The sequence below is a fragment of the Psittacula echo genome, assembly GCF_963264785.1.
Source record: "Psittacula echo genome assembly, chromosome: Z".
NCBI classification, from domain to species: Eukaryota; Metazoa; Chordata; class Aves; order Psittaciformes; family Psittacidae; genus Psittacula; species Psittacula echo.
In genome coordinates, this window is record NC_137742.1 from 27142265 (window position 1) to 27166485 (window position 24221).

Below are 24221 nucleotides of genomic sequence, written 5' to 3' on the forward strand. Positions count from 1 at the left end.
AAGAGCAGATTAGACAGATGAATGTGTCTAAAATTGAGAAAAGTTTTCCTCTGTGATGTGATTGCAAAATATTCTTCCATGTGGTCATTCTATTTTAATTCTACAAGAATGTTCATCCCTCCCAAGTGAGGATTACACTGGTAAATATTTGTTCGAGCCATCAAGCTGCGCATTGTCTTCAGTTTTAGCCAATGTGTTTACCAGTGGCTCAAGTTATTCAAAGAAAAAAGTGTTAGCTACCTCAGATAAGAATATATCCAATGTGGCACAGATTGGTGGCTTGGCAATTTTGACACTGAGAACAGTTTCAAAAATAAAATGCAACACATTTCTTCTGTGTGAGAAACCTTGTTTCATGCAGAAGTGGTGGATTCAGTTAATCAGATTAGCGTAATTAAGTGGTGATGGTAAAAATTCAGTATTAAAACAGTTACTCACTAAGCTTGTGAGCCTCAGCTTCCGCATTGGCAACACTAACTTCATTCTGTATTTCACTTTTGTCGAGCATATTTGGAACCCCTGCTATCTAACAGATCAGAAAAAAAAAAAAAAAAAAAGGTTTTAATTACGCTTTTAAGTTTGATGGAAGATAAGGGATAAAACCCCTTGATGGGACACTGGGATTTGATTGTACTATTCCCTGTGCATCAGACACATAGTAAACACAGCATTAATCTTTCCTTGTGATTTTCATCTTGCTCAAAATGATGTTTTTTTCCTTAAAACCCATTAAAATCTCCTTAAAACTGATTCTTTCATTTGCCATTAGTGATTCAATATTGCCTTTGGATGTACTCAAATTTAACTCATTTTCAAATCAAACACAGTATTAGGGGCTGCATGCTATATATTTTCTTCTTATATCTTAGTAACTACTTAAAAAGGCGTCATGCTCTTTAGAGCAAATGCAGCTACTTCAGTGTTGATTAGTACATCAACTATTCAAAAACTTCTATAAAGCTGTTTTATAAGTGATGCTGAAGGCAGAGTAAAGGTAATCTTTCTCTGGATTAAAATCTGCTAAGAAAAAAAAAAAAGCAAGCTGATGCGTAGTACCATTCCATTCCATTACCTGCATTTTCTGTTCTTTAGAATTGCACAATTGCATTAGGTACCATGAGGAATTTTGTGGCAGAACTTCAAGAAGGCTCAGAGCAGGACGGTTCAAACCTGCCATCAGTGCCACTTCATCTTGCTGGTCAATAGCCTCATTCACTTGGACTAAAGCTATGTGAACTGAAATGAAAACAATGCTTATAAACAGCAAATATGCTTTTGTGAAAAATAAAATTTCATTGCTGTCAGCATCTCACTTCTTGTAAAAGCCAGCTAGAGTGGCAATCTGTATCCTGCAGAGGATTATCAATTTCAAGACTAATCCTACAAAGGGAGTCTCTGGCTCTGTGCAAGCCTGTCTGGGAGGGCTTCAACCACAGCTAACTGGAAGGTTACAAACTAATTTTGGCTCTATATAGAAAAGGGGGTCAAAATTTACAGTATTCTGCACACAAAAGGAACTCAAATGTAAGGAAACAGAGCAGGCAATGAATGATTTGAGTGTGAACTGAGGACTTCTTACAGCAAAACCCAGAAGCCCAGACCCCATTAGTCCCCCAAAAGATCAGTAAAGAAGGAGCAGCAAGAAAACGCTGTTGTAGACAGACATAAGCTACTTCTGCATATTTTATAATATTCCACAGAAATATTCTGTTTGTTCATGTGGATTCAGGTCACATTCAGCTGGAATCTGGGAGATCCCAAGTTATGTGCACACTTCCGTGATCCAGAACAGCTTACTGTTTATCTTATTGATATTTCCTTGAATCTCAGCTTGTGTCAGCAGCTCCTCGTAGACATCTCTCTCTTCTTCAGAGATTGTGCCATTCTAAGAAAACAAAACTGCTGCTAGTACAGGCAAAAACTTTACAGAGAGAAAAGCTATTAGCAGGAGTCATTAAAACTCTATCAGCTGAAATATTTGCTGCATGTATTTGTAAAGGAATTTGCCAACCACAGCAACTAAACAAATAAGCACTTTGTTGTAACTTGCTGAGCAGAATGTAAAGCATTTTCTTTGCTTCCTGTAAAATCGCCACGTAAATACAGTATTTTTCAACTACAGAAAGCATTATCTCTCAAGTAAAAAACAAAGCAAACAATATCACATTAAAGATCTGTGGCAGAGGTTATACTTCACGCTCAAAAAAGATATAATTTTTTTTGCAACTTTTTAACAGATTTTTGTTTTGTTTTTATTTTACTTCTAAAGCAGCCAATAGAGGAAAACCAGTACTTTTCGGTTTAAGTCTTCCATTTTTTTTTACTTTGGTTGAAGATAAGCTACATCATACTCTTACTAATCATAGTCCTAAAAAATTGGCTGCCAGCTTGGTGCATTAATATTATTTACCTTTTTTAGTTTAAAAGTGGTTTTTTTCCTTATTGCTCTATTACTATTAATTTTTAAAACAGTAATACTACAAAATGACAAGCAACATGAAGGAACATGTATACTAGGAGTGCTAATAAAATACCACTACCTTAAGTCTTGCATTTGATTCTTTTCTCCTTTTAGCTTCAAAGAGTTCATTCTGATAGTCTTGTGCAAGTTCTTCATCCACATTTAGCAACATTGCATTTGGGTTCCTCAGAGTTACAATGGTTTGCTCAGCTATTCCCTTCTCAATAGCTTCGTTAATTGCTATTACTGCTGCATGCACTGAAATGAAAAGCACAATCCTAAATTTCAGGAAGTAAAACACGGACAAAACTGTCACTGCTTCTTCTGATTTATTTGAATTGAGCGTTTAATATATATTAAAAAATTCGCATATTCCCCTTCAAACACCCCATTCCTAATGTTTCCCTTAGACATGAAAAAACATGAAGTCAAGCTATACATTATCATAGAAGGCAGTTACTGGACAACCTGCCTAGCAGTTGGTGTATAATCCATAGCTTAGCATTAAATTCATGCTATAAAGTTGGTCTAAAATGATTTTGCTCTATCTCAGTTTACCGCAGCATCACATGGGAAACATAAGCAGCTGGCACAGTGGGAGACAAACAAGCAGAGACACACGCACTGGTTCCTTTGACATTGAACTTTACAAACAGAGGAAGTTCAGACTGGACATTAGGAAGAGATTTTTCACTGAGAGGGTGGTTGGTTGCTGGAACAGATTCCCCAGGGAAGTGGTTACAGCGCCAAACCTGTCAGAGTTCAAGGAGTATCTGAACAATGCTCTGAGTCATATGATTCAGTTTTAGGTTGTGCCACAAGGAGCAGGGAGTTGGACTCAATGATCCTTATGGGTTCCTTCCAACTTGGAGTATTCTATGGTTCTATGAAGATCCAGGTCAACTTCAAGGGGCTAAGACAACTGCCATTCTTAGACACACATATCTCCCTGTCCTGGGTTCAGCAGTAGCAGTCAGTTTTTCTCCTTCTTAGTAGCTGTTGCAGCACTGTGTTTTTGACTTTTGGCCTGGGAACAGAGCTGATAACACCGATGTTTAGACTGACCAAGGACTTTGTGAGTCTCATGCTCTGCCAGGGAGGAGGAGAAGCCGGGAGGAAGCAGGGACAGGACACGTGACCCAAACTAGCCAAAGAAGTATTCCATACCACAGCACGTCATGCCAGGGGATGTAACCGGGAGCTACCCGGAAGGGCACGCTCTCTTTTCTGTCGGGCTCTTTTCCGGCGGGCGGTATCATATTCTCTTCCCTTGTTATTTCCCTTATCGTTATTATTATTGGTGGCAGCAGTAGTGATTTGTGTTATACCTTAGTTACTGGACTGTTCTTATCTCAACCCGTGGGAGTTACATTCTTTCGATTCTCCTCCCCATCCCTCTGGGGGCTGGGGGGGGGGGCAGTAGACTGCGTGGTTCTAATTTACAGCTGGGGCTTAAACCATGACAGTTCTTTTTTGGGGCCCAACGTGGGGCACGAAGGGTTGAGATAACGACAGATCTGACTGGAGTGTGTCTAATCGTACTTGTGATAAGCATTCAGTGTTTTGGATTAATAGTCACTCGTCACAATGCTGATTTATTGGCTCTCAAAGTTGTTGTTTTTGATCTCACAGTCTCAATATGCCATAGCTTACTTAGAGCTGGTATTTGCTGTGTTAGTGTTTTTCAAGTGTGGGCTTGGGCTAAGGGTATTGTCTCATTATATTTTATGGTAATGACTTGTAATACAACAGAAAAATTGATCATGAAACTGATCTGGCCTATGTTCCCAGTGTGGTCACCACCTTTACACTTTGGAAAGTATATAATACAAGTGCTTAGCAACTATACATCTTTTTTCTCCTTCCTGGGTGGTCAACCTATGAAGGAGACATTCTTTTACCCTCCCAGTGCCCCTCCCAGACCGTTTACAGCATCGTTTGAGAGTTTTGAAGTTTTTGAATGGCCTTTTTAATATTGTTGAGACCTGTTTGCTGATTGTGATGGGGGTCACCATGTTGGCACGCATACAGAGTGTGTTTTGTCCACAACCATTACGTCTGATTCAAGAGTTAAGCAGAGTCAGGTTTGGGTCTTGTCTGGGGTTAGACGACAATATAGGGGGACTGAGAGATTTTCCCCGAGGCTGGACAGCCATTAGTGGCAGGGTGTGGGGGATAGTATGGGCAAGTATCTAGGTCAGTGGGCCCCTCCAGTGTTTTGGAATTTCACCACCGAACCAAGTACAAAATCCAGAAGAATTAGTAAAACATTTAAATGGGGTGTGTTGTCATCCTGGTCATACCAGAGAGGGACAAATCATGTCAACGTGCTGGGGCTTGGCCTATGCTTACCGGGTCTTGTTCAACACTATCCAGCACCTTCAAAAGGAAAAAAATGTCCCTGGATCTGAGGGCGAAGCAACAGACAGCGCAGCTACTCCAGCTCCAAGCACAGCAGCTACACCACCCCCAGCGACAAGTACAGCCGCTACTCAAACTTCAGCTGCAACGGTCAGCACAGCTACCCCAGCTCCAAGCACAGCAGCTACACCACCCCCAGCAACAAGTACTGTTGCTACTCAAACCACAGTGATAATGACTGCAGCTAAACCAGAGGACCAATTCGTACCAATATTGATTGCCCCTGTACGCAAGAGAAAAAGCAAAAAAGAGGCAAGAAGGGTGAAGCAAGATGAAGAAACAATGTATTCACCACCCGGGCCACCATCTGATCTGGAGTCATCATCACATGGCGAAGAAGAAGAAGAGGTGACTTCTCGACCTCGGACCTCAACTGAGCTACGGAATATCCGAAAAGATTTTACCCGTCAACCAGGGGAGCACATCGTCACCTGGTTGCTCCAATGCTGGGACAGTGGGGCCGATGGTCACGAACTAGAAGGTACAGAAGCCAAGCAGCTGGGATCACTTGCTAGAGAAGGGGGAATTGACAAAGCAATTGCAAGAGAGAAAAAGTCCCTCAAGTCTTTGGAGGCGGCTCTTGGCAGCTGTGAAAGAAAGGTTTCCATACCAGGACGATGTTATGAGTCGTTCAGCCAAATGGACTACTTTAGACAAAGGCATCCAGTCTCTGAGGGAATCAGCCATCATAGAGATGATCTATCACATCAAGCCGAATAACGGAGATATACCCATAGACCCAGATGAAGTCGAATGTACACGACCCATGTGGCGAAAACTTACATGGAATACACCCTCATCAGATGCCCATTCATTGGCAACAGTAACCTGGAATGACGTAATACCACTAACAGTGGATGAAATGATTCATAAACTCCGAGAGTTCGAAGACAATCTCACCCCTTCCATCATCTCAGCTGTGGAAAAACTGTCCCAGGATGTCAAACAATTGAGGGACGATCTATCTGATTTATCCAGCTCCTCACGTGTACCAACACACGTCTCAGCTGTTAACAAAAGACGTCCTATTGTTCGAGACAGAAGATATAGAAGGCAAACACCACGGGCCACCCTATGGTTTTACCTGTGGGATCATGGAGAAGACATGACGAAGTGGGATGGAAAACCTACTTCAGCTTTGGAGGAACGGGTGCATGAATTGAAAATAGGAACAAGGGTCAAGGCTGATAGTCCCATGAGAGCTGCGGCTTCAGTCTCTGGTGAGCAGGTTCCCAGATGGAGCGGAACAGCTGATTTTACTCCAGCTCCTGTGATAACGAAGAATAATCCCTTTCAACACGACTTAGGTGTCCAACATTGTGATGACTGTTAGAGGGGCCCTGCCTCCAGCCAGGTGGAGGTAGGGGACAATCGGATTTACTGGACTGTGTGGGTCAGATGGCCTGGCATATCAGTCCCACGGAAGTATAAAGCTCTAGTAGATACTGGTGCACAGTGTACCCTGATGCCGTCAAGCTGTCAAGGGGTGGAACCCATCTGTATCTCTGGAGTGACAGGAGGATCCCAAGAGTTGACTGTACTGGAGGCTGAGATCAGCCTGACTGGGAGGAAATGGCAAAAGCATCCCATTGTGACTGGTCCAGAGGCTCCATGCGTCCTCGGCATAGACTACCTCAGGAGAGGGTACTTCAAAGACCCAAAAGGGTACCGATGGGCTTTTGGTATTGCTGCTTTGGAGACTGAGGAAATTGAGCAGCTGTCCACCTTGCCTGGTCTCTCTGATCCTTCTGTTGTGGGGTTGCTGAAGGTCGAAGAACAACAAGTGCCAATCGCAACCACAACAGTGCACCGGCGGCAATATCGCACCAACCGAGACTCCCTGATTCCCATCCATAAGCTGATCCGTAGTCTGGAGAGTCAGGGAGTGATCAGCAGGACCTGCTCACCCTTTAATAGCCCCATATGGACAGTGTGAAAGTCTAACGGAGAGTGGAGACTAGCAGTAGACTATCATGGCCTGAACGAAGTCACACCACCATTGAGTGCTGCCATACCGGACATGCTTCAGTATGAACTGGAGTCAAAGGCAGCCAAGTGGTATGCCACGATTGATATTGCCAATGCATTTTTCTCAATTCCTTTGGCAGCAGAATGCAGGCCACAGTTTGCTTTTACTTGGAGGGGTGTCCAGTTCACTTGGAACCGACTGCCCCAGGGGTGGAAACACAGCCCTACCATCTGCCATGGACTGATCCAGACTGCACTGGAACAGGGGCAAGCTCCAGAACACCTGCAGTACATTGATGACATTATTGTGTGGGGTGATACAGCGGAAGAAGTCTTTGAGAAAGGGAGGAAAATTATCCAAATCCTGCTGAAAGCTGGTTTTGCCATAAAACGGAGTAAGGTCAAGGGACCTGCACAGGAGATTCAATTTTTGGGAATAAAATGGCAAGATGGACGTAGCCAGATCCCTACAGATGTGATCAACAAGATAACAGCAATGTCTCCACCAGCTAAGAAGAAAGAAACACAAGCTTTCTTGGGTTCTGTGGGGTTCTGGAGAATGCACATCCCAAATTACAGTTTGATTGTAAGCCCTCTCCATCATGTGACCCGGAAGAAGAACGATTTTAAATGGGGTCCTGAGCAACAACAAGCCTTTGAGCAAATTAAACGTGAGATAGTTCATGCAGTAGCCCTTGGGCCAGTCCGGACTGGGCCAGATGTAAAAAATGTACTGTACACCGCAGCTGGGGAGAATGGTCCTACCTGGAGCCTCTGGCAGAAAGCTCCAGGGGAGACTCGAGGTCAACCCCTTGGCCTTTGGAATCGGGAATACAAAGGATCTGAGGCCAGCTACACCCCAACTGAGAAAGAGATACTGGCAGCCTATGAAGGGGTTCGAGCTGCTTCGGAGGTGATTGGCACTGAAGCACAGCTCCTCCTGGCACCCCGGTTGCCTGTGCTGGGCTGGATGTTCAAAGGCAGGGTCTCCTCTACACATCATGCAACCGGTGCTACATGGAGTAAATGGGCTGCACTAATTACACAACGAGCTCGAATAGGAAATCCCAGTCGTCCAGGCATTCTAGAAGTCATCATAGACTGGCCAGAGGGCAAAGATTTTGGAATGTCACCAGAGGAGGAGGTGATGTGTGCTGAAGAGGCCCCACTATATAATAAACTGTCAGAAAGTGAAAAGCAGTATGCCTTGTTTACTGATGGGTCCTGCCGTATTGTGGGAAGGCATCGGAGATGGAAGGCAGCCGTATGGAGTCCTCAATGACAAGTTGCAGAAACTGCTGAAGGAGAGGGTGAATCGAGTCAGTTTGCCGAGGTGAAAGCCATCCAGCTGGCCCTGGACATTGCTGAATGAGAAAAGTGGCCAGTACTTTATCTATATACTGACTCATGGATGGTGGCAAATGCCCTGTGGGGGTGGTTGCAGCAATGGAAGCAGAGCAATTGGCAACACAGAGGTAAACCCATCTGGGCTGCTGCACTGTGGCAAGATATCGCTGCCCGGGTGCAGAACCTGGTGGTGAAGGTACGCCATGTAGATGCCCATGTACCCAGGAGTCGGGCCACTGAGGAGCACCAGAACAACCAACAAGTGGATAAAGCTGCTAAGATTGAAGTGGCTCAGGTGGACTTAGATTGGCAACATAAAGGTGAATTATTTTTGGCAAGATGGGCCCATGACACTTCAGGTCATCAGGGCAGGGATGCAACATATAGATGGGCTCTTGATCGAGGGGTGGACTTAACAATGGACACTATTGCCCGGGTTATTCATGAGTGTGAAACATGTGCTGCAATTAAACAAGCCAAACGGTTAAATCCTCTTTGGTATGGAGGACGATGGCTGAAGTACAAATATGGGGAGGCCTGGCAGATTGATTATATCACACTCCCACCGACCCGCCAAGGCAAGCGCCATGTGCTTACCATGGTGGCAACAACCACCGGATGGCTGGAAACATACGCTGTGCCCCACGCCACTGCCCGGAACACTATCCTGGGCCTTGAGAAACAGATTTTGTGGCGACATGGCACCCCAGAAAGAATTGAATCAGACAATGGGACTCATTTCTGGAATAACCTCATAGACACTTGGGCCAAAGAGCATGGCATTAAGTGGGTATATCACATCCCCTACCATGCACCAGCCTCTGGGAAAATCAAACGGTACAATGGGCTGTTAACTACATTGAGAGCAATGGGTGGGGGAACTTTCAAGCATTGGGATACACACTTACCAAAGGCCACCTGGTTGGTCAACACCAGAGGATCTGCCAACAGGGCTGGCCCAGCCCAGTCAGAACTTTTACATATTGTAGAGGGGGACAAAGTTCCTGTGGTGCACATGAAGAATTTGCTGGGGAAGACAGTCTGGGTTATTCCTGCTTCAGGTAAAGGCAAACCCACTCGTGGGATTGCTTTTGCTCAGGGACCTGGGTATACTTGGTGGGTAATGCGGGAAGATGGGGAAGTCCGATGCGTACCTCAAGGGGATTTGATTTTAGGGGAAAACAGACAATGAACTCAATTGTACGCTGTTGCCTGCTATAGCCCATCAACTAGAAGTCTGCAGGGCACCAGCGACTGGCCCTGACTTCCCTCCAACCATCATCCCAACAGAGAATGAACTTTGATAGAACCGGATGAGTTCTACAGTAAAGGAACGATCAGCATCAGCAGGCAACGATCCAACACTGCAAAGAGCCTCTCCTGCCCTGAAAGACTGTTACAAGAGATGGAGCCCAACATCATGGACCGAATGGACTCAGTAGCTTTATAGGAATTGGTCTGTGCACTAAGATAACAGTGCACTGAGATGAGAGTGAGGGTATATGGAAAATGTGGGATCTGAGCATGACATGAATGGTATGGAATAAGGGGTGGATACTGTCCTGGGTTCAGCAGTAGCAGTCAGTTTTTCTCCTTCTTAGTAGCTGTTGCAGCACTGTGGTTTTGACTTTCGGCCTGGGAACAGAGCTGATAACACCGATGTTTAGACTGACCAAGGACTTTGTGAGTCTCATGCTCTGCCAGGGAGGAGGAGAAGCCAGGAGGAAGCAGGGACAGGACACGTGACCCAAACTAGCCAAAGAGGTATTCCATACCACAGCACGTCATGCCAGGGGATGTAACTGGGAGCTACCCGGAAGGGCACGCTCTCTTTTCTGTCAGGCTCTTTTCCGGCGGGCGGTATCGTATTCTCTTCCCTTGTTATTTCTCTTATCGTTATTATTATTGGTGGCAGCGGTAGTGATTTGTGTTATACCTTAGTTACTGGACTGTTCTTATCTCAACCCGTGGGAGTTACATTCTTTTGATTCTCCTCCCCATCCCTCTGGGGGCTGGCGGGGGAAATAGACTGCGTGGTTCTAATTTACAGCTGGGGCTTAAACCACGACACACCCCTACATCCTCACATCATAAAACACATAGGAAGGATATAATCTCTTCCACAGTTGTAGAAGAGGCCCTACTGATGTAAGTGGAGCTAGCAAAAAGTAGTCAAAAGACAGCTTCAAGATTAGGAGAGATATGAACAGGTATTGGTGAAAGTTGTGAACCCATCTACCAAGAGAAACTGTGAGAAGCCTGATTGGACTTAAATGAGTAGCCTGCAGGGATGGGATAATGGAGAGAGTTACAAATAAGCTTGCTTTGAAAGCGCTTAAGCCTACTTTTTGCACTCTGATTTCTACTATTGCTGACAGCACAGCATGAGTAATCAGTGCTTTCATTTCATATCTCCTTTTGCTTACTCCATTTCGGAAGCAGAGTGGTAAACCCTTTCTTTCAGCAGGACCTCCACATTCAACCTCACTAGTGCTTGACAGTTTCTAAAGCAGATGTTTCCTGTGCTGGGGCAGCGCCTGTTATCTACAGCACACCCCTTGCCCAAAGGGACAGAAACAGCATCAGGAAACCCTGCTTTCCTATGGAGACTGAAAACACTTCAGAAGTTAAAGGAAATCCTACGCATTCTATAATAAGCTTTCAAAGAAGGAAGTTGCAGCCTTTTCATCTTCAGAGAAGGAAGGCAGCTCCCTGGAAAAGTGCTTGGTAGGCACTATATCTCTGAAAATTTGCTAAAAAAGGAGACAAACTACCCTCACTTCCAAAGGTAGTGTTTTAAGAGCTAGCTTTACAGAAGCATGTGTATACTGAGCTATAGCAGTTTCCAAAATATACAACACAGGCAACGCAAATCAACGTGAGGAAGTGTGTTTTAAGTTAAAGTCTGGAAATTTCAGCGCAGTGAGTAACATCATAAGTCAGCTTGTTTCAATTATTCTACTCTGCAAGGTTTAACAGCTTTCAATGGAACATAATTATAATGCAAGTTTTATTCCCCCTGCCTCCCTATGTACAGTCTGCAGTACTGTTACTGGGTTGTATCAGTGACCCACTGTGCCATTGATCATACTCAAGCCAGCCCTTCTCTTCTTCAGAACAGCTGTCTGAAAAAGGCTAGGATTTTCAATAAAATAACGAGAGCTCAAATGTGGACTGAAGTGGACACACTTCATTTCATGTCATTTAAGTTCAAGCAAATTTCTTTTGTTTCATGGTTGTGTTTTTGTTTTGTTTTGATTTTTTTTAATATGTCACTTTATTCCATAAAAATCAAAAAAACCCAAACCAAACCAAACCAACCAACCAAACCCTCAAAAAAACCAAACAAAACTTCTCCCCCCACCCCTCCCCCCCCCAAAAAAAAAAAATAAAATCAAAAAAGCCCAAATGGAGAAGTAACAGATGTACTATGATGGATAAGCTTGGGCAGCAAAAAAGCATTTAAATATGTTTTTGAGTGGAAGCTATTCAAATCAGACTCAAAAAGATCATAACTGTGCATCAATCTCCCTAAAAAGGAAAAGCTTATTTAAATATCTCAGGTTGCTGTCCCAACAAAGCAACCTGATGTGTTTGAGGAAAGCCTGCAAGGCTCCTGCAAAAACCCAACACATGAAGGGGACACAGAGGGGACACCTCATTCCTGTGGCCATCTCCATTGAACCCTCTACAGTGTGGGGGCACACACAGAGATCGAGTCATCATTCTGGAGGAGCATGTGCTACCAAAACATCAAACTCACGCAAAAAATTGTAAGAAATCTTTGTTTCTGGTAGCACTTCCTATGGTTCAAAGGAGATGCTCCTGCAGACTGAATGCAGACTGAAAACTTGCAAGAGGTCTTGCAACAATGATGCAGTGATAACCAGTAAAAACTTGTTTGCTTTTCTTGCTATTTATTAAGGGGTGCCAAACATGGTGAATTAAACTACAGAAAATATTTTGTTAGCATTCTGTCAAATTACCCAGTAGAAAACAGAACAAAAGCCACACTTACATGCAGCTTCATCCACTGATAATTCACTGGCCAGGATCCCACCAATTTTACTAAAAGATGGCATCTGTATGCCATACTTCTCTAGCTCCTTTCGCATGTTGCTGATTTCTTCCTCTGTTTACATTAAAAAAAAAAAAAAATATTAGAAGAAAAGCATAAGAACTTCTTTATGAATCACCATACCTATGAATATGGGTGCAATGTTTTTGAAAGTGTGTGTGGTCAGGGCTTCTTAGCAGTTTTTCCTCCCCATTTTGAAGGAATCTAAGACATGATAAGCATTCCATGCAAATTCGCTCCCTTCCGTCCTTCCCAGTCTGATATTCATTAAAAATAGCAGCCTCCCTCCTACTTTATTAGGATGTGTTCATAACAACCTTGTGGGAGGAGAAAGACCATAATAGAAAATATGCACAAAGTTAGCAGATTTACTGGGTAATAAAACCATCTAACATATGATCAGATAATCAGTTTATTACCTGTGAAGTCTACTTTCCCCAGTAGGTCCTGGATTTGTGGTGCTAATCCTAGTTTGAACAGATATAAACTGCAAAGAAGAAATTTAAAATGTAAAATCATGCATGTAGTTGAGATGTCCATTTTCTGTTCAAAAGTGTTTTTATGAATCCTGTCCTTTAACCCTTGAATTTCATGGGCCAACATGGACTAAATTAACCCTGCAGTTTTCTTTATTCTGTATTTTCAAATTTTACAGAAAGAGAAGTCTTTTTTTACTTGATATTTCAAAGAACCACCCCTAAGAGAGGCACTGTTAGCATATCTCAGATCACAGGGGATGTGTAAACAAGTAGGAAAACTAAAGGGAGGACAGTTAAAAAGTTTCAAAAGCCCACACTGGGAGGGAAGGGGGAAATCAAGGTGTGAATGCACTTTAGTACAGCTTATAGCTTTGGATCTATGTACTGTCTGACTTGTGTTGTGTCTTCTCTGTAATTAATATCTGAAGACACACAAATCATTGATACCCTTCTTACTAAATGTAGAGGAACAAGGACCTGTAAGTCCATCCGAGCCTATCTCAAATATATTTGTGTGATTAACTATGTATCTTTTTGGAAAACAAAGAAATCTCAATTTAAGCGATATCCAGCAAGTAATATTTTTGTTTCAATATAGCATGCAAAAATATATATACTCATTCCTAGAGCTCTAGGGTGCTATCTGAATTAGAAAAGGAAAAAAAAAAAAAAAAAAAGAAAAAGTGAAAGAAAGTAAGAAAGAAAGGAGTACAAGTACATGCATATTTTCTCAGTGTCTTCCAAAGGTATGCATTCATCTATGAAAGATTGGTGTTTCTATAGTTTATCAAATATATATATAATTTCATATATAATTTATACTGAAGATCAACAAACAAGTGAGTTTTGTGAGGTGTGATCAAAAAAGCAGATTTTAAAAAAAGACTTAAATAATGCATTCCTCCAAAAGGATTATTTTGCACCACTTATTTAAATTACCTCACCCCAACTTCATACACTGCAACTGTATTGCAGATTAGGGGTTTTGTTTCTAGAGGGGTACTCTTCCCTGTTGTGTTTTGTTGTTTGAGGTTTTTTTGCTATTAGCAAATCACAGGATGAGACTTCAAAGCAAGTATTTGTAGCTGTCACATTTATTTCAGAGCACACAGAATCAACATATTTTGTCTTCCATGCTACCACTGCTGCTCCTCTGCCCTGTCACAACCTGGATGGACACAACAGCACATTTCATGTAGGTCAACACTTCTGACTGCTGCAGCCCCTCAAAATCATTGCTTTCAAAGCAGTCTTAAATGCAAATTTTCTATACCATAATAATGGAGGATCACGTTCCTTCATTACCCTTATCTACGTACCAGTATTTCCTTGTGGGCTTTGACAGAGATTTTACTTTAAGCTTGAGACAGGGAAACAGTCCTGGCTGCAGTACTGGGTGGGTATGAAGCTGAAGGGTGTTATAGAAAGAGTTATGGAGACCAGCATCAGCACAAGGATATGCTGGTTTTTGTTTTTTTTTTTTGGGGGGGGCGGTCACCACAATAAAAGGGCAGAGCTAAAAAATGTGGTATGAACATCTGAGACTAATACTTTTGCTTCTCAGCCCTTCCTGGAGGATACTGAACCATGTGCGGTACTTCTACGCTCCTTTGCTTGGATAAATTTATTAACCACCAGGTGGTGCTGAAAATGTGCTTCGAGTCTTGCAGGAAGCACCAAGACACTTCTATTCTGTATTAGGTTATAATTTCACTTGAAACAGCTTGCTTAGTGCTTTTATAGTGTAACTTGAACCTCAGGGAACCCACATAAAATCAAAAGCAGGGGATCTTGGCATTAAGAAAGCTGGATATGAGGCTTCAGGAGCAGGGGAGAAACAAATGGGAAATGGAAGTTCCCAGGTGAAGTTCCCCTTGCTCGCCCTTGCTCGCCCATGCAGAGCTGCAATTCATATCAGGCGGAGGTTCATGGGTCTTGTTTTATGGTTAGCTCATATATAACATGCCATAAAAACCAGATCTGAAAATAGCGTGCCTTTTCTTTAAGAAATGTGCATGTTTTTCTACTATTTATTTGGAAAACAATGTTTTGAAGCTGTCCAGCTTCAGAGGGATAGTTTGTCCAGGAGGTAGCAGTGATCTGCTTGCCTTTGCAAGCAGATTTGTCATTTGACAACTAAGTTTTTCAGGGGAAGGGGAAAAAACAAAGTCTCAGAAGTACTGCTATTTATTAACATGAATCACTCTCAGCATCTTAATTTAAATGAAGCAGCTCTTAACCTCATTTAGTCCAGGAACAAATCCAAATCGGCTTTCGCAAGAAAAATGGTGCAAGAAATGAGACCTATGCCTTTGTATTTTTCATGGGCTTTAAGTATTGAGGTTTCAACAGGAAAAAAAGCAAGAGAGTAATTATACTCAACAGGAGTCTAGAAACTGTTTGCTACGTCATTCCTTCCTGGACAGAGCAGTGCTGTGTTTGACAGTGCAAGTTGTTCCGCATGCAGTTGGTGCAATGGTCTTCATTTCAGACCTGAGCCAGGACATATCCTAAAAAATATATTTAAACCATCTTGCTTACAGTAATTTTCCATCTTCACGCGCTCTAGCAGCTCGAAGATCATCAAACCCCAAAAAACAGAAACTTCCCTGTGAAATGTTAACATTTCAGGTGTCAAATAGACCCTTCAGAATGATGGAGATTTTTTCTCCTATTACCTGCAGTTAAGGCTATTTCATGCTTCTTAAAGGGGAAATTAAAAATAATCTTATCAATTTTAAGCACTTCGGTTATGCACACTAAATGTGTATAAATGAATTCAAGCAGGAAAAATCTGAACTACAGATGGCTCCAGGATTTCCAAGAATGACAATAAGAAAATATTCTGTGTTAAATTTACATAGTTTTGTTAGAAAGCTCAAGAATCATGTTGCTTCAGAGTAATGACTTAGTAGCAACTAAAAAAAGAATAAGTAGGTCAACCCCTCACCTCTGAGAAAGTGTTCAATTTTCCCAAGTTATAAGCATTTGAAATTTGAGCATGTGTTCCAAGATGCATTAGAATTTAGCTTTCCAACCCAATGGTGATTCTTCATACAGTGGTCATGCATATATGCTACAGCTGCAAAGGTGAAAAGCCTGACTACAACTGCTGTTTCTGAATGCTGTGGTGCTGGACTCTAAGAACAGCAGGGATATGGACTTTTCCAGGGTCAGTGAACTCTTGATGACTCCCTGTGAGAGGATTCTCTAACAAACCCAGAGAGTAAAGTGGCTAGGGTCCATGATGTTGAAGCTGGGGGGACAGACGCCAGCTGCAGAAGAGGAACAGTACTAGAGTCTTGCTGTTCAGTGTTTCTCTGATGCCAGTACAACTGGGAATGTCGCTAGCCAAGCCAATGGCCTGCCCTTAATTCTGTTTGCCAGAGTGCTTTCAATGTAGGCTGTGTGCCATTTAATACTAGCACAGGAGTTTAATTTGAAAGGCTGGACAGGATTGATTTGAAAGTGAAAGACCTACACATTTTAGGAAAAGACATAGAAATAAATGAAGCTCAACAATTGTTTCTTCAATTCGTATATCCTGCCTGTAAGTCTATTTCTAAAATATTAGCTTGTAAGTGCAGAGTTATAGCTTTGTGTTGATATGCACCAAGGAAAAGTAATTTAAACAAGACAAATGTGGATGTGAAAGCTAAGACAATACAAACTAATCCTGATGTCGGCATAAATGCTGTAGCCTGTCAAGATGGAGAAAGGAAAACTTCTGAAAAGGTCAACCTATTGCAAAATTCAGCTCAAAATGAAAAGAGTTATTGCTGTTGCAAAGATTAGGCAGAACTTGTGAAGGTATTTAATTGATGGGTTTATTGTTCATGCAGCATTCAAATGCACAGTTGATGAAGTGTTCCTCCATACATGAGGGAGCAAATATTGGAAAACCTCACTGTGTTCTTCCACCTCCTGCAAAACATGCAAGTCAATCCATAACATGGCTGAAGGGGCACTCAGCAAACCATGTCATCCTGAGCTGGTTAACATCAGAGGCTCATGCATCTAATTCAATAAATCACTTTAAGCTTACACGAGACACCTGCTGACAGAACAGATTGCACTATCAAGTTTTAGGTGACAGCTACCCTCAAACAGTCCTCATGATACTCTATAGTTAGAATTACACCAGGCATAACAATTTAGAGCAGCAACACTTGCAAATATGACCAAACCGTCCTCCCCACCCCAACCCAACAACCCAGCCCAATAACAAACACCACAACAAAACCAGGACTGTCAACTCCTAACACATACCATTTGAAAGAAATAAGATGAACTCCGGTGGTATGACCTGTTTATTGGCAGTGAGTGCTCACAGAGTGCAAGAGTGGCCACATCATTTCAAGGATTAGACCTTCGGAAGTTTTAATTACAGCATGTATTGAATAGTTTCTGACCTACAGCCTTGGAGCAGTTGATGTGCCTTTGAACAACACCATTAGGAACGCAGAAGAGTGTTTGGGGTGCAAGGTAATTATGTTCTCTGCAAGACTAGTTGCAAGAAAGTAATGAAAGGAAAAGGTCTCCATGTGCAGGAAATGAGCTAGGAGAGCCACAAAAGGGAGGAGCTGTCTGCTAACACTCCTGGCCCCTCACACCAGGGACAGCACGAGTCAGATGGTCGTTACTCTTGCATGACATCAAGAAAACCTTTGAGGCAGGACATATAAAAAAAATTAAATAAATTAAACTCTACCTTCAATGGTGTGGTCAAAGCCCTCCTGAATTTACATGCAAAATCAAGTTGCTCAGAACTTTAAAATCTTGGAAAATGTTAATTTATACACCGATGATGTCATAATACAGTAGTTATTTGCTCCATTTTGGGACAGTAAGATGTCAGTTTGTCATCATTTTCTCTCTGATCACTTGTCTGCCCCATGAAAAGTTTTATTTGGTTTCTACTGCAGTATGAGTTTTGAAATGACATGTGAACTTTATGAGAGGGTATGCTCATTGAGAGAAGGATGTCTGCACTAAATTCAATTGTCTTTAATTTTTATTTTTAAAATAATTTGGCCAATAGTCCTGAAAAAAATTGGACTTTTTGTTTCCAACTTTAAATCAATGAACACGTAAATTCTGTCAGATTTTGATATACTGGTTGCCCTAAAGCCATTTCGTGACCTACACACCTAGATTTGGCAATTACTTTAACTTTTACTCCCATCAGTAGTTACCTTAGAGCGTGAATGCAATATATCATCCTAGGGATGTTTTTCCTATCGTAGACATCCGTAGTCTCTGGATAAAAGATCTAAAAAACAAAGAGCATATAGTAAAAGGAGAAGACATATTACCAAGCAGAAAAGTAGCTAGAAAGAGCTCTCTGCAGGACTATCCCTTAAACTTACAGAATTTCAGCTGTTACTTCTATACAGCTGTGAATCAAGTCTCTTCTGATGTTATTTTAACTTTACCAGTTGTTTTCATAAGCAAGAATTCAATAAAGCATTAAAAAAGTACTGGGGTGGCAGTGAGGGGGAGGGAGCAGAAAGATAAGCAGGCAGAATTTCAACAAGTGTTTTATAAAAGGTCCTTTGGCAGAAGCTCCAGTAGCAGGACAAGCAGTAGGGCTTATCCTCCTACAGACACCCAAAACCTGGGATGCAGCTACAATTTGCAACACCTCCTTGCAAACCAAGCTTATCAAGAATGGTTTAAAACTGCAAAATTCTAATTGCCAGTACCCCTAACTTTGTGACTACATCATTCACAGAGAAAGATATTCAGAGAGGAATACAGGAATATAAAGCAATTTTGCCAAAAAGTCACATCATAAGTTCCAGTTCTGGTTCTACCACTAATTTGTTCCTGGCCTTGGTCCCAGTCACTAAACACTGTTTCTCAAAAAAAAAAAAAAAAAATAGACTTAGTTAACCGTGAGAGTTGGCAGTGTGCTTCCAGCCCAGGCTGGGAACTTGGGACTGTGCTGTCCCATAATTAACGAGACAAGACTGAGTAAGTCAGTAGTACAGTGCCCTCTTCATCATTCACTCACAATAGCTCTGGGAGGGAGAATAGGGGTAGCATTTGGCCATGACCACCTTCTGCAACAGAAGCAAAGTGTTTCAGAAGAGAGATGGCAGGGTGGAAATCAGCCAGCTGAATGGATGACTCAAGTTACACTAGAAAAGAACCTAACCTGGGAAAGGCAGGACCCTCCCCGTCTCTGCGGCATTTCTGCTGGCAGTCACGGGTGCCCTTTTATGCTTATGGGCACCTGCAGTGGGTTTGCCTGCAGTTACTGGCCACTAGTCCCTACAGTCCTTCTAGCAGCTGCCTGAGCTTCCCTGCTGTGCCTTGCCACAGGCTAGGTGCCCCAAGATGGCTGCTGGGCAGCCTGGTTGAGGGATTACTTGCCCCTAGCTGTATGCAGGTGTCAAAATGCCCAAACAATCAGGGAAGGTGTTTCCACACTGCCCTTTCTTAATGAATTTTCACCTGAAAAAGACTCACTGGTGCCTGGAAACAGCAGCAGAAGGGGAGATGACAAGTGAAGACCCACAAGAAGGAAGACAAATACAAGAGGTGACCCAAGAAAGCAGCTGGCTGAAGAAGTGGAGCTGCATAGCTGCATAGGTGCACTGCAGTGTGCAAAGACAGTCTGGAAACAGGGTAGAGGCAGAGAAACTGAGAGATACATTAGGAAGGAGAGGCAGCAAGAGACACAATGAGAGGCAGTGACCTAAAGGAAGCAAAGATTTAAGTTTTCTGTTTTAAACCATATTCCTTTCAGGCCCCTACAAGAACTGTACCATATTCCTTTCAGGCCCTCACAAGGACTGTACTAGCAATAAGATATAGCTAAACCTCTGCTAGCACTTCTAGTTATCTTCCCACAGGAGAAGCATCCTGAGGATTCCTACACATAGCATGCATCCACAGCAGCCTCAGCCCGTGCACACCAGCGGCAGTAGCACATGACTGACACTCTCACTGCTTTCAGCATTATGTTCACTTCAGATTTGTATCCCAAATAACCCCTTCCCTGTAGAGTTACTGTAAGCACCTGTTTATGCTCAGATGAAAGGGCATCTCAGTGAGTCAGTGCCTTGAGCCGATTTCTTTGCTAAAATTTAAAGGCTTACCTTAGGCAAACCAATGGACTCCATTGCTCTTAACCACTGCACGGTATTGTCAGTGTGCCGAAAATGAAGGCCAGATCGCTATTGCAAACAGAAGGAAAAGATGGTAAAAGGCACATAAAGCCAGTCTGAACCTAGAGACTAAAGTGTCACAGTCTCATTGCTGCTCACAAAGCATCTTGATATATCAACATCCCCATGCTGCGCAGATCATTCTTTTAAGTAACATAAGCCTGATTTGTACCCATCTTGAGTGGGCTTTGACTGAAGTGGCCATTTGTACAGCCTTTCAGCAGTCTTCAGGAGTAAAGGCTTGCTGTCAAATACTAGGAACCACTACCTCCAAAATGCAGAAGTGCTAACACTGCTCAGCACTTCTGTGAAGGAGAATGGATAAGGAGCTCTTACAAACTCATCAGACTTACCCTCCCTACAGTATAGGCAGGCAGCAATTAAAAGAGGAAAATGGGAATTTATTTTCTTTTTTTTTCTAATATTTTTTTTTAATTTTTGAAGAGTCAGGGGAAAAGGGGAAAAGAAGCCCAGACTCAAGTTCTGGAGATTTTCAGAAGCAGTGTTTAAATGTAATCAGGATTCTTAACCATGGTTCTGTAACAATATGACACCTTGAAAAGCTTAATAGCTTAATTTCTCAACTCTTGAACAACAGCCAGTGATTACACCTTAAAAACGACCATTTCATTTTTTTCTACCTGTTCTACATGTTTAAACAATGCAGTCCATAAGAGGATTGCTCATATGCATGTATATATTTCTGTATTATTGATGATCTTGGAGTTAATGAACAGCTTGCACAAATAGCAAGCAAACCTTAATTACTGGGAGCTTGGTTTTGCTTCTCAGTGTTAACTTTGATAAAATAAACACACATATCTAATGAAGTGAATGTCCTTCCATACAAGATGAATAAAATGTGGATTAGTTATCAACTTTAATTTCTGAATTACTTTTGTCTCCTATTCCTAACAAGAAATAATTGTATAAATGGTAAAGCACATATTCTTCCTGGAGCCAGCAGAGTAATTTGTTCAGCTTTAGAAACAGTAAGTGACACTAACAGTTTTTGTAAGGGTAAAACATTTCTAACATCATGCTGGCTTAGTGCTGTGTGTCTTCCATCTAGTCCTGACAATCTTACAGAAGAGGTGCAGAACATCAGCCATGCTCAGCATCTTTAAGAGCTGGAAAACAGACATCACTTTTTCTTTTTTTTGCCTTGTCAGTGAGAGAACTGAAAAAAAGTTACTACCTTATAGCGTGCCTGCTCCACGTCGTATATCTTTTTGTCTGACACCACGTTAGGGGCAAAGAATTTTGCGAGCTTGGCTAGGTAAACACCATTTCTTAAACCTTCCTCCAGCTCTGTAGTTGGGGGCAGCTCTTCCTCCAAGCAGACCTCCATCCACCTACAGAGACATCATTTGAGAAACATTGTTATCTGGGATTTCAATAGAAGTGACACCTTTCACCCACAACCATTTCACTTTTAATGTCACTACCACAACACAATCAGAAGATAAAAGGGTACAGGCTAAGGACAAAATTCTCGCATTCATTCACATGGCAGATCAAAATGACTAGAGAATCGAGTTTGCACTGTGTGACCCATCAATAACCAAACAACATGCTTTGAAGTATAAATCCCCTAAGGAGGTCTTTAACTTAGATCTTTTGAACTGAACTATGCTTTTAAATAGGCAATAATTTAAGATGAAACCGGAAAAAAACCACAGACTACAATGTATTATTGATGTTTGCATTAAAAAAAGAACCCATGATAGGAATGCCAGGGCTGAACCTCAAGAGCATGAAGGCCAGTAATGTGCTAGATAAACCTGGTTCCTGCAGCCAATGTGCTCTACAGCCCAAGATCACAGCAATGCTCATCTCAGCACAGAGCACTCCCGCAGCTCATCCTCCTCCGACAGTATATGACAGCTCTCCATGTCCACCTGTGAAACACGTGGTGCCAGTGCTTGGAGGAAGGAATCAAGCTTTTTGTTGAAACAGCCCAATGTATTTTATGTATTTGAGGTCTGCCTGGCAGTGAGCTGCCCAAAACATTTCCATCACCCATCACGTAGGATGGCTTCTCATCAAAGAGTGACTCAGTCCTTCAAGGAGGTAAACTAGTTATGTTTTTGGGACTTGGATGTGATACATATGGTAGTAGATATAAACCAGTCGTTATTAAATACATAACAGTTCAGAAGGCCAGTAGCAGACATTAAGCTGTATTATCCAGTATTTTTATATGGAGTAGCCAGGAGAAACTGCTACCAAAGAACTCCTGAAAAAGGTTAGCATCCTAATCACTAGACCAGAAGTTCCTTACATTGGTGGTCTAAGTGTTTTGGCCCTGTAATATTATTCTTATCTCTAGCAGCTAAATCACTTTACAAGATCTTAAATCTGGTTAGTTCTTTCCTAGTATTTTTCCCCATTTAGGCAATCTCTCTGTTGTTAGAAGGACATTAATACCATTACAAATGGACAAGAACAAAGCTAAAGAAATTAATTTGCTTTACTTACTGCCATTGAGGCAGCATTGCTGTATGCTGCCTGAGACAACATTACAAATCTAATACCACCTCCACAAGGGTGGCTTTAGAAACCAGAAAGCTGGGGTCCAAGTTGAAAGTGAGCCAGTTTCTTCTCCCACCACAGAGAAGAAAAAACTCACTACATCATTTTGTTTCAGGTTAAAACACAAAGTAAATTGCCTACTCCATTACACTTCTGGATTTGTTACAGGACATATGAAAGTTGTTTCACTGAAGCACAGACTACCCAAATAGCTCTTCAGGAAACCACCAGACATAAATTTGGGACAATAACACACAAAACTGCGTGGAGTGAGTGTTATTAGAAGAACTGTATTTTGCAGTGTAAAAGCTGGTTCGGTGACAGTGCAGTGTAAAAGCTGGTTCTATAGGTACGTAGCGAATAAAAGACAGACTAGGGACAACGTAGGCCCCCTTCGGAAGATACCGGGAGAACTGGCTACCCTGGATTTGGAGTAGGCTGAGGTTCTTAATAACTTCTTTGCCTCAGTCTTCACTGGCAAAGTCTCTGACCGCACCACCCAAGTCTTGGAAGGCGAAAGCAGGGACTGTGAGAATGAAGACCCTAGGCCCACTGTAGGAGAGGGATCTGGTTCGAGACCATCTTAAAAACCTAAACGTATACAAGTCTATGGGACCTGACGAAATCCATCCACGGGTCCTGAAGGAGCTGGCGAATGAAGTTGCTAAGCCACTGGCCATCATATTTAAAAAATCATGGCAGTCAGGTGAAGTTCCCGACAACTGGAAAAAGGGAAATATAACCCCCACTTTCAAGAAGGGGAAAATGAATGACCCAGGGAATTACAGACCACTCAGTCTCACCTCTGTGCCTGGCAAAATCTTGGAGCAGATTCTCCTGGAAGGCATGCTAAGGCACATGAAAAACAAGGAGGGGCTTGGTGACAGCCAGCATGGCTTCACTAAGGGGAAATCCTACCTGACCAATTTGGTGGCCTTCTGTGATGGGGCTATGAAACTGATGGACAGGGGCAGAGCAGCTGATGTCATCTACCTGGACTTGTGCAAAGCGTTCGACACTGTCCCACATGACATCCTAGTCTCTAAATTGGAGAGACATCAATTTGATGGGTGGACCACTCGGTGGATAAAGAACTGGCTGGATGGCTGCACACAAAGAGTTGTGGTCAATGGCTCAATGTCCAGCTGGAGACCAGTAACGAGTGGTGTCCCTCAGGGATCGGTGTTGGGACCAGTCTTGTTCAACATCTTTGTCGGTGACATGGACAGTGGGATTGAGTGCGCCCTCAGCAAGTTTGCCGATGACACCAAGCTGTGTGGTTCGGTTGATACGCCGGAGGGAAGGGATGCCATCCAGAGGGACCTTGACACGCTTGTGAGGTGGGCTGATGCCAACCTTATGAAGTTTAACCATGCCAAGTGCAAGGTCCTACACGTGGGTCGGAGCAATCCCAGGCACAGCTACAGGTTGGGCAAAGAAGAGATTCAGAGCAGCCCTGCAGAGAAGGACTTGGGGGTGCTGGTTGATGAGAAACTTAACATGAGCCGGCTGCAGTGTGCGCTCGCAGCCCAGAAAGCCAACCGTATCCTGGGCTGCATCAAAAGGAGCGTGACCAGCAGGTCAAAGGAGGTGATCCTGCCCCTCTACTCTGCTCTTGTGAGTTGACACTTAAGAGTATTGTGTGCAGTTCTGGTGTCTTCAACATAAAAAGGACATGGAACTGTTGGAACAAGTCCAGAGGAGGGCCACGAGGATGATCAGGGGACTGGAGCACCTCCCGTATGAAGACAGGCTGA

At 42.7% G+C, this 24221-nt stretch overlaps 1 protein-coding gene across 3 annotated transcripts in view; it reads right to left on the reverse strand.

Annotated features, from left to right (window-relative positions):
• Positions 1-24221, reverse strand: part of IQGAP2 (IQ motif containing GTPase activating protein 2) — a 141873-nt gene that overhangs the window by 50875 nt on the left and 66777 nt on the right. The window contains exons 3-11 of one of the 3 annotated variants that reach the window (XM_080637047.1): positions 21128-21284; positions 19861-19938; positions 17950-18026; positions 12695-12762; positions 12216-12329; positions 2541-2719; positions 1798-1885; positions 1073-1236; positions 439-526 (exon numbers count right to left, since the gene is read on the reverse strand). In XM_080637047.1, the coding sequence (XP_080493173.1) occupies positions 439-526; positions 1073-1236; positions 1798-1885; positions 2541-2719; positions 12216-12329; positions 12695-12762; positions 17950-18026; positions 19861-19938; positions 21128-21284 (1013 nt within the window). Of the gene's footprint in view, positions 1-438; positions 527-1072; positions 1237-1797; positions 1886-2537; positions 2720-12215; positions 12330-12694; positions 12763-17949; positions 18027-19860; positions 19939-21127; positions 21285-24221 lie in introns of all 3 variants that reach the window. The other 2 variants (XM_080637048.1, XM_080637049.1) reach the window with 2 other exon arrangements.